Source organism: Gossypium hirsutum, chromosome A11 (genome assembly GCF_007990345.1).
Source record: "Gossypium hirsutum isolate 1008001.06 chromosome A11, Gossypium_hirsutum_v2.1, whole genome shotgun sequence".
Lineage (NCBI taxonomy): Eukaryota > Viridiplantae > Streptophyta > Magnoliopsida > Malvales > Malvaceae > Gossypium > Gossypium hirsutum.
The window spans coordinates 57,116,409-57,128,059 of NC_053434.1; the positions used below are offsets into that span (position 1 = coordinate 57,116,409).

Here is an 11,651-nt window from a genome sequence, read left to right on the forward strand (position 1 = left end):
AAACTAATATTTTAACACCAAAACTTCAAGAATTCATTAATGGAAACATTTTGAAACTTTAAAAGTTTTGAAAAATAAAACATGGATTAGCTAAATTGAGCTATCACGATCTCAAAAACACAAAATTTATGAAAAATGACTTCAAACGACTTACCATGAGAGGATGAGAAGCTTGGCCGAATGATGAAGCTTCCAAAAATGGTTTATCGGGTGTGTTTGTTTGAAATTTCAGTGGAAGTAAATTAAAGGTGGGTTTGGATAGGCGGTACGTTTACCTGTGGTTAGTGTAAACAGCGGTGACAGTGATATTAGATAGTAATTTTGTTTTTTCCTCAAATATCCTTTGACTAGTTTAATTTTTGATCTATATAATCATTCATTTTAATTTATCAATGTCAAACATTTAAATGAAAATCCATGATATGCATGAACCTATTTAATTTCATTTTTACAAAACCCCTAAAATTTTACACTTTATTCAATTTAGTCCCTGAAATTAAAATTATCATAACTTACACATTTGAGCTTCATTTTACAATTTGATTTCAATTACGACCTTATACTACTCTCCACTCTCTATTTTTATCAAAATCTCATGGCAGTTTTGTAACTTATTCAGTTTAGCCTTATGTTAAAAATTAACACTTAAACTTTACAAACTAGTCATTTTTTTCATTTCTAAGCTTAAAAACTAATATTTTAACACCAAAACTTCAAGAATTCATTAATGGAAACATTTTGAAACTTTAAAAGTTTTGAAAAATAAAACATGGATTAGCTAAATTGAGCTATCACGATCTCAAAAACACAAAATTTATGAAAAATGACTTCAAACGACTTACCATGAGAGGATGAGAAGCTTGGCCGAATGATGAAGCTTCCAAAAATGGTTTATCGGGTGTGTTTGTTTGAAATTTCAGTGGAAGTAAATTAAAGGTGGGTTTGGATAGGCGGTACGTTTACCTGTGGTTAGTGTAAACAGCGGTGACAGTGATATTAGATAGTGTAGCGATGTTGTAGTGTGAGACAAAAAGTAAACTAAACGCACTGAACTACACCTAATCGCCCATCCAAACCCATCCTGAATGGATGATGATGCCATTTTTGTTTTTATTTTTATTTTTATTATTAACATATAATAATAGTTTAATTAATATTTTAACCCATAATTCTCTTAATAAAAAGCAGTTAACCTTCCACCGCTTTTAAAAATGCTCTAACTGCCATTGAAACTTTAGTTTAATTGCTAAATAGGTTTTTTAATAAATAAAAATCTATAACAATTAACTTTTACCACTTTTACAATTTAATTTTTGTATCTTAATTAACTATTCGTTCAATAAAATTACTAGACCGAAATTTAATATAGTATTATAATATACTCACAAATATTAAATAATAATATTTACAAACTCGATCATTAAAAAACAGGATTCCAAAATCACCGTTTCTGGTACCATTAAAAAAATGGGCTATTACAATTAAATTTACAATTAAATTCAAGATAGGTAGCAGAATAGAATTGTGATGTGGCATTAATGATGTCATAATTTAAAAAATATATTAAAAATCTAAAAAAAAATTAAAAACCATAACTTTTATCGACACTTGAATACATATATTGGATTCAACTTAATTAGCAAACAAAGATATGTCAAAATTCACCCTTCCAACTCTTCCAAACAACCACAACTCAATAAAGTTAAATTACTACATAAAGTAACTAGGTGAACTACAACACCATGAACACCATAAGCCAAGTTTCCAAGTTCTTATCATGACGTAGATCATTCATTTACTAACTTTTAGTACCTATATCTCAAATATATACAAATCTCATAAATAAATAAAAAACTCATATATTAAAAAACAACTAACAAACTGAAATGTAATAAACTTCATAATCAAAATCATGGATTTCAGTCATAGTTAATCATAAACACGAAATTACTGTTTACTCATATCATGAAAAATCCCCATTTGAGGATACATACAGATATTTGGAAAAAAAAAAAAAAAACCTCACCATTTAGGTGCCTCTCGACTTGAGTCATATCTTTAAAAAATTTAGATATGAAAATTTCATAAAAAAAAAATCTTAAAATCTATAGAGGAAGTAACCTTCGACATTGAGGAGGACTGCAATTTCGAGAGCTACCGCTACGAGAAAGAGAGGAAGAAGAGAAAGATCTGGAGCAAGAATGAGAGCTAGACAAGGAAGCAAATCTAGAGTAGGACACGGAGTGAGAGCGAGAATTGGACTTAGAGTTTGAACCGGAATAAGAGTAGGAACAAGACCTAGACCGTAAACAAGAACAGGAAGAGGAACCGGAGTTGGAGACAAAACGAGAACGACGACCTCTCAGCTAGATTCATATCTTTAAAAAATTAAGATATGAAAATTTCATTAAAAAATCTTAAAATCTACAGAGGAAGTAACCTTTGATGTTAAGGATTACGATTTCGAGAGCTACCGCTACTAGAAGGAGAGGAAGAGGAGAAAGATCTGGAGCGAGAACGAGAGCTAGACGGGGAAGCAGATCTGGAGCGGGACACAAAGCGAGAGCGAGAATTGGATTTGGATTTGGAGTCTGAATCGAAATAAGAGCGAGAGCTAGACCTAGACTGTGAACAAGAACAGGAAAAGGAACCAGAGTTGGAGACAAAACGAGAACGACGATCTCTTGTTGGCTTTACGATTTGCAGAATACAAAGAGAGGAATAGTAGAGATAAGAAACCATTTTTTTTATATTTTTATCTTTTGAAAATGTTTTTATTGATTTTTAATATTTTTTAAATTATGACATCATCGTGATGTTTGATGAGCGTTGAAACCACTAAATATAATTTTCTATGCTCTAACTAAATTCAATAGTAGTATAAAGTAGTAGGGTCAACCTTACAAGGATTGAGACTTCTAATTTTTTTATTTACATAATCAAATTCTCAAGTCTAGATAGCTGTCGTGCTCATGACCTGTGCGTTGCAGAGCTGAAAAAAATAAAAATGGAGATTTAATTGATAAAGAAAATAAAATAATAAAATAATAATGATTGCAAAATAAAATTAAGGAAATTAAATTAAATTGGTGAATCAAATATATTAATGCTTAGCCTAAGTTTTGGTATGCTCCGAAATCGAATTGATCCTTGAAAGTAGATTTTCCTTTCCAAATGATAAGTTGGTTATAATGATCAAAGATGCCTTAACCGCCAACTTTTTCTTGTGTAGTTGGTTCCGATATAACCTACAAACTAACCCTTACCGATTATCTAATCACGTAACACGCGTCTGCAATTTAAAATCTTTGCAGCCTTGCAATCTAGAAAAGCCCTACTAGAATTAACGGTCTCAACCGCGTAGGTTGTTTAAATCCGATCAATATCTCCTTTGACGGAGGTCCAACAAACCTTACCCACTTGGACATGCCAATTTGTTCACGGGAACTCGACAGCTGGCTCGTTTTTCTAGTTGTATGCCAAACAACTCCAACTTAACGCGCGCTTTTTGAATTGAAATTGATAACTTTAAGGGACAATTGTGACTATCCCATATACTGGAGAGATAATAAATAACGTGTTTGCAAGGTTTTAGTATACGTTCATATCTCACGATTCTCGATATGAATAATAACCAGGTTTTTAGTTGAGTATGAAATTAATCATACTCAATTAGGGTTTAAAAGTGAATTTGAGTATAATGACGACAAGTGAAAAGGAAACGGGGCTTAAAAAACAATTGAACAAAAAAAAAAAAGAAATTGACAGTAAGCTCAAAAGCTATACACGTTGGCTGAAATAAAAGAAAGCAATTGTATTTAATTCCATTCAAGTGTAAATTCAAGTGTATCTTTCCAAGCCACTAATACAAGTATTTATACAATTTTCAAGTGCTATATTCAGCATGAATCAACCAACTAAAATTAGCATGATTCTTCTAAGATTATGCAACTAAAATTAGATTTTCCCTATTTATAGAATTTGACAATCTCAAAAATATGATTTAATCAACCACTAATTCTGTAATTTTTCTAATTCGGCCACTTTTCTTGCTTTTTGTTCCGATTTAGTCTGTTTTGCTTGATTTTGAATTTTGGCACTCCAATTTCATCCCTGATAAGATTTAAACAAGAATTCATAAGTTCAGTAATATTCTATTAAAAAATTAGCTAAAAATAGATACATTAAAAGCACAAAATTAACTTGCTATCAATGTCATTAATGTTATGTGTCACAATTCTATTATGTAACTTATTTTTAACTTAACGACGTTATAAAAAAATACCGATTTAATTTATGAAAAAAAATTCAGACACCAATGTAAATAAAAAAACTTACAAGTTGAAGTATGAATTTTATATTTAAGCCTATTTTAATGAAGAGATTGGCTCTCACATCTACACAATTTAATAGCTCTAGTTTCTCTTTTGCCAAAACAAAAGCGAATAAATTCCGAGTGTGAAATGGCCAATTATAAAACCACAACTAACCCAAACCAACCCACCCACCAACCCGGACCAATTTTATTATTATTTTTCTTAAAAGAAATTTAAAGGAAAAAGCCAGAAATAGGCGAGGCAAAGAAGATCTGTAAAAATCGGCATCTCTTTAGGGGAAAAAAGGGGAAGAAATGGCAAGAGCAGGAGGGATAACGAACGCCGTTAACGTAGGGATAGCAGTCCAAGCCGATTGGGAGAATCGCGAATTCATCTCTCACATTTCCCTCAATGTTCGTCGCCTCTTTGAATTTCTCCTCCAATTCGGTAATTCTTTTTCATTTTCAAGCTCAAATTTCTATTTTCTTTTTAAAATTATTAATTTTTCTTTTGGTTGCTTCTAGAGGCTACAACAAAGAGCAAATTAGCATCCTTGAACGAGAAACTGGACACCCTGGAACGTCGTTTGGAGCTTCTTGAAGTTCAAGTTGGAACTGCTTCCGCTAACCCTTCTCTTTTCAGTACGTGATTCATATTTAAAAGTTGTATTTGTTTCCATATCTTTGTCGTGATTTTGTTCCTCTCCTAGTTTTCGGCGTTGTAGGAAAACAAAGTTTTCTTCTTTTTCTTTTTGTCTATATAATAACCTTGGCGATTAGTGAACTTTTGCTCTTCGTTTCTTTCGAATCTGTCATATTTGTAAGACATTAGCATCTTGCTGTTGAATTTTTCTTTCATTCATCCTTTCCTTGATTGTATATTTTTTGTCAATCTTGTTTCAATATTTCAGCTGCTTAGAAAAAAATAGTTGTCAATTAGCTGCACGGTTGTGTTTAAAAGTAAAATCTTCTTAATCTGAATTTGGATCTATTTTACTCAAACTTTACTTCTTGCGTGACTTGCTAGTTAGTCTGCTTAAAGTTATTAAATGAATAACTAAAATGTTTTCTTTTGGCTCCTTTAGCCATCAGCTCATTCATCTTTAAAATGGTTATAAATTTTAGATGTTCGAAAGGTCTCTTGTATGTTAATTGATGTCAATTTAAACATGTTATGTTGGCAATTGCTTTAATATCCCCTGAAGTTGAGTGTTCAGTCAATCAGTCTGGATTCATAGTGCAATGTCAGTTCTATACCATGGTAAGTCATCAGTTGCTGAACTGTTCCATAATCAAGATAAGGTGGTTTAGCTATAGATAGATTGAATCAGTTATCAGTTTGCATATGCTTTAACACATATTGCTTGTGGCTATAAATGGTGGATTCTAAGATGACGACTTGTGAATAAAGACTTTTTATCACTTTCTCAAATTCTTGAGTTGAGGTATCCTGGATTCATAGACTTCTGTACTAGTTGTGGGCAACACCGCATCTGCATTTTCAAGTAGGTAAGGTAAATCAATCCACTTTGTCAGAACATTATACAAGCTAGAAAAATACTTCTAACCTTTATACAAAACTCAGAATGCAGATAGTTGATATTAAATTCATGACAATGGATTACTCTTTGCCTTGAGAATTGTTTCCATTACGTTTTCTACTAGTCATTAGTTTTTGTCTGTAAAGGCAAACCAGAATGTTTCCAATAGCAGCAATAGCTACAGTAGATCCATACGCAGCAATATCACTTGATTTCCAGGACACACACAGAGCAAAATGTCAGTACAGGTTCTTTTAAATGCCTCCATTGTTTTCTGAAGTCATAAATTGTATTTTAATTTCGTTCTTGATGGCTAGTCTCAAGCTCTTCAAGCAAGATGGGAGATCATTTTCAAGTTGAGGATTGCATCCTTAACATCTGGGGAAGAAATATCATGATAATTGAGTTACTAGACTTTTCTTCATAATATGAAACAGATAATAGATAGTTTGGCAGCACAATATAGAACCTTGTGTAAAAAACGACTTATAATGGAGTTAAGTCCAGGAAGTGAGATAAGAGAATCTGGTAGTGACCCCTCGACTTCACTGTTGCTTCCTTATACCCCTGGAAGTTAAAATAAATTGATCACCATATTACACATGAATCATACAACTTTCTAGGGAAGAAATAGATATGGCTCAGAATGGGGATAGGCAGTAGAACGAAGAATAATAGTTTGTCAATTCCTTATTTGAAAATAGCATTAATAGCATGTTAGTGAAAAGAACCTCTCAATAAAAGGCTGTTATTTAGAGATTGGATGATTGGGATGCCCCTCAGATCATGGTTTTAGTAAAACCTTTTCTCGTCTTTGAAATCAGCAACATCCTGAATTTTCATTGAAAGGAAAACTTTTAATGTTGATTTTTACATTTTACTAGTGATGCTATAGGTCTGGTATATCTTTTTTATTTTTTTTAGATGAACCAAGATGTTGTACTTGGTATCTTAAATTTGATCATAGGTCATCATGTTTAATGTGGTCATTCCTGCTAAGATCTTTGCAAACGTAGCCAACGACCCATTATTATTCATTCTATTTTACTTTCTTTGATTGGGTTCAAACCTCTGTATGCGTGTAGGCAAAGTGAATAAGAAGTAGAATATAAAGCAATATACCTTTCGAAAGGCTATGGTTAGGCAAGACTACGGCTCTTGGGTAAACAGCCTGATGGCAAGAGTTTCACTTAAACCATTCCCCTCCTGCAGCCAAATTGGTAATGCGTGGAAGATGGTAAGCTTTTTTATGTGGATAGGATGTATCCACACCTTCTGCATCTGTCGAGGGAAATACGTATAAAAATAATAAGATTGTGTTGGGTCCTGAAGACCAGGTCCGGGATGGCTGAAGATAAAAAATCAAAACTGAAATGTTGCTCATCGAACCCAGGGCGGCAATAACAATGAAGGAATTTGTGCGCTGATGTAGCTAACAGCCACCTTCTACCCAACGAGGGGAACCGTCTACCGTTTTCTTAGTCTGTTAAGCCTCGCAGCTATACTACTTCTAAAAGAAAACTGCAATTGTAGGTATATCAGCCCCTCACTAGCCTACCAAGCTCTACGATTTAGCCTCCCACCTGGCCTTTCCATATGAGGTCTGGTCTTCTAAATATATAAAAAATTTGAGTATACTCATGTTCGAACATATACTTGTTATCATTACTCATCCAAGTTCCATTGGAACTAGGCTGTACGGTTGGTACTTGGTATTCCTTGAAAATATTTTGACAACTCCTTAGGTTTGTCTTTCATACACATCTGTTAACCTAATCCCATTTTCACAATTTGATAGAGATTCCAAGTTGATTGTCAAAGTAGAAAATGCTATATGACGTCGAAATGCATTCAAGGTCGTCTCTAGTTAATCAATTTACCCAATGCAAAAAAGCTTGCTTCTGTCACTTACGAATCACATCAAGGGCGACTAGGTAAACTCGATTATGAGATTAAGTTCTAGCAGAACAAATTAATTTGCAGGTTTATGAAGATTCTTTAGGGTATACATCCAATCAGACAAGGCTAATAACTAGGATAATTGATCATTTTTTTTTTCAAACTTTAAAGAATGATTATAATAATATAGAAAAAGATGGTTCCTATAATCAGCATACTTGATTTGTTTTCTATTACGATGTAAATACAATTCTTTGTTAGTCCCGCCTGTCAATTTTAATTATTTTTTTCATCTAGAATTAAAGAACATTGGGTTGATTATTTTTAATAAAGTTTGTGAAATCATATTTGATTACGAAAACCAAAAATCAACATTTCTTTTTAGTTGATTGGAAGATAAAATATCATAAGTTCAAAGCTATTACTTTGTTTCTTCATTCCATGGCAATACATATTCAGGAAAAATAATTTTATTTATGACCTTAATTCCATATACAATGACAACCTCTCCCCCTCTCCACCCCCCACCCCCCCCCCCCAAAAAAAAAATCCAGAATCCGTTGGATAACCGAAAGTGGAAACCAAGATTGAGCGTAGTAAACTTGTGTTCCAATTGGTCTGTTGAAATCAAAACATCTCGTAACTCTATCCCAAAGGAATACCATGAATAGCATATTTCTAAATAATGACTAGCCATGTAACAAGGCAAAAACGAGCTATGAAAGCAAAGATGTCTGCATAACTTACTTGGTAAGGAATCAACAAGAGCTTTGAGCAGACGCTTTCCTTATAGAAAGGGTCTGTTTTGGTTGATAAATAGAAGTGGTCGACAGCAATCAATAGAACATTGAATGGCCATGGAAGTTTATAAGCTTTCCAAGCAATAAAAGCTTGTATAACAGTTCGTATAACAGCTCCTGGTGCAGGAAAGCCATAGTGAATGATGAAACCGAATCTATGGTAAACTGAGGCTCTGTAAGCAGGATGAGAATTTTGGCGAACAAAAAAGAGTTGTTCTTGGATGAAAGAAGAGAAGAAGAAGAAGAAAATGATGGTGAAGATGACGAAGAAAACGCGTTTAACGATTCTTTCCATGTTTTCTTTTGGGGTTCATTACCTAGGGATAGCCAGAGGAATATTTGAAGGTAAGTGCGTCTGAGGAGGTAATCCCAAAGTTTTTCTATGCTGACATGTTGAAGAATGATGCAAATATTTAATAAACAAAAACAAAATGACATCTTGTCGTCTTCATCCTTCTGGTTTTGGCTTGTATATTTGTTGGTTGTAGAGGATAACTGGCTCTTTTTGGCCCCTTTCCTTTCTCTGATAAATCATCCTGTCTATATCGCAGCCATGTTCATAAGCTCATAAACTCTCGTCACCTAGAGGAATTTGTATTTTTGAAACAGACATGCTTAATCTATGTATATATAGTTGAAAAATGGATTCTTTGTTTTGTCAAATAGATCAGTCAGCTCCGTGATAAAGTGTTTAAGTTGGTTAGCCTATTTCCTGCCCATTATCTTATTTCTGGTGCCGGAATCTAGAATCAAATTTCTTTTTCTGGCGCCGTTTTTAGTATCTGCAAAGATAGTGAAAGGTAACATTCTTTTATACATAAGAAATTGCAACTTAAATTTACTGTGTTAGTCCTTAATATTTTTTTTTACAAATAAGGGATTTTTTCAAACAATGATTTTATTTTATTTCATTAAAAAATTATATATCTCATAATACAAAAGTCATTACTATCTTAATAATATCATCACAATTATCAGTAATAACATTTTTTGAAATAATATGTTGACTTTTTTTTTTGAACGAAATATGTTGGCTTTATTAATAATTGTTGTAACAAAATTTTATACTAATTTTTTGTTATGAAAAAAGTTGTAAAAAATAGTTCTTAATTATTAAAGTGTACTACTTTTTAGAAAAAAAATTAAAAATAGTTAAAAGTTAAACTAAAAAAATATTTTCTAAAAAACTTATTAAAAACTTTTTTTTATATAAAGCTTAGAATTACCTATAATTCTTCACCAACTGTTAAATAGGAAGATAAACGCGCTTCAAATATGCTTGAACTCACGTCCTCTTACATTGAAAATTTTTAAATAAAAATATATTTGTATTAAAATATATTTACAAAATTCTAAATAAAAATATTTATTTTAAAATATATTTTAAGATTCTCTTATGAAAAAATGTTCAAATTTTTTTATTGAAAATACTCTTTAATAATAGAATAATTCAAATTAAGTGAATAATAAAGTTTCTAAATTATGGTTTAAAAAATTGTTTTTTCACAAACACATTTTATAAAAAATACTTCTTTAAAGCCTTTATTTAATTAATTAAAAAATTTACTGTAATTTTAAAGATTTGCAAAATAATTTTAATTTAATGGCTAAGATTTGTAAATATCTTTTAAAATTTTACAAAAAAACAATTTTTTTTTTACAATTTTATCAAGTCATAATTATTTTTTCTTATTTAATTGTTTTTACCATATTTTGAATTAATTTTTTAGTAAAATATATAGAAGTTATTGTTAGGAAAGAATTTATTTTATTTTATTTTATTATTCGTTAACTCTCCTTGAATTTTGAATATTACTTCCTATTATCATACTTTTCTAATTAGTTTTATTATAATTACCTCAAATAGATTACATAATTTCACAATTTATATTCGTTCACTGTTGTATTAATACATTTTAATACTGATCTTTATATTATTATACATTATAAGCAATGGCATATTTAAGGGGTTGTCAGGTACTCGACACCCCTAAAATGAAAAATTATCTATTTAAGTCTTTTAAAAAAATTAAAATTTAAAATTAGTAAAGGTAAAATTATACTTTAGCCCCCTAAAAATGATAAAAATTTGATTTAATCTTTTAAAATTATAAAAATATAAATTATTAAAAATTAAAATTCAATTTTGAGCCCTTAAAAATTTTTCTGACTTGATTATAAAATTGTGAATCATTAATTACAAATCTATATGTTATCAAAATTTTATCTTTTTAAATTTCATATTTAAAGCATAAATTTTATTTATAATTTTACAATTTTTTTATAACAAAAAATTTATATAAAGTACTAAACTAGTAATATTATTTATAGCTAGGTGTTTAATAAAAAAAAATTTCAGTTTATTGACATAATTCTTTCAATGACATTTGGTTGAATATATTGCTGTCATGTGCCGATCTAATATCTAAAGAGTTTATTAAATCCATTCTTTTAAATTTTACTAAAAATATGAAATCTTTAATGCTATTATTATTTTTTCGTAGAAAGAAAAATACGCCAAGCTTAAAAATTAGAGAAATTAATTTCTATTTGACTCCACAATAACATTCAAATGGATATTCTCTTCTAAAAAAATATTGATCTTAGATGGCGGATCTTTGAGGACCACTAAATGTTCGATATCATCACTAATTGTCTTGGCTAGGCGATCCACCACTTTGTTATTAGTTCTACGAATGCACCTAAATTTTACTTTCTAATCTTTGGAACACAAGTCTTTAATCATCTGAATTTCAACAACATTGCTAACCGCTACAAGTCCAATTTGAAGAACCTCAATAAGCAAAGCATTGTCACTCTCCAATTTGACTTGTCTAAAACCTTCATCCCAGGCTAGTCTCAGCCCTTCAAGTATTGCTTTGGCTTCAATTTGGAAAATATATGTTATACCTATTGCGATCTTGAAACCAAACAACCAGCCACCGCTTGGTCCCCTCGCCACACCGCCAATTGCTGCTTTTAAACCGCTCCTTGATAACGATCCATCAACATTAATTTTGATCCATCCAAAGGTCGTATTTTGCCAACTATTCACCGTCATAGATTTGCATGCCCATCTTTCAATTGCCCCTCATG

At 31.1% G+C, this 11,651-nt stretch overlaps 1 protein-coding gene and 1 long non-coding RNA gene across 2 annotated transcripts; one reads left to right on the forward strand and one right to left on the reverse strand.

Moving 5' to 3' along the window:
* Nucleotides 1-1,906: 1,906 nt before the first annotated feature.
* On the reverse strand, nucleotides 1,907-4,199 carry LOC121209953 (uncharacterized). The gene is made up of 2 exons (XR_005905213.1): nucleotides 3,267-4,199; nucleotides 1,907-2,992 (listed from the first exon to the last, which is right to left on the reverse strand). It is a non-coding gene; the product is annotated as an uncharacterized lncRNA (long non-coding RNA).
* A 210-nt stretch (nucleotides 4,200-4,409) lies between these two features.
* On the forward strand, nucleotides 4,410-5,177 carry LOC107901910 (protein BRICK 1). The gene is made up of 2 exons (XM_016828090.2): nucleotides 4,410-4,763; nucleotides 4,841-5,177. Exons 1-2 carry the CDS (start codon nucleotides 4,631-4,633, stop codon nucleotides 4,963-4,965), a joined length of 258 nt encoding a protein of 85 aa, XP_016683579.1. The 5' UTR covers nucleotides 4,410-4,630; the 3' UTR covers nucleotides 4,966-5,177.
* The last annotated feature ends 6,474 nt before the right edge of the window (nucleotides 5,178-11,651 follow it).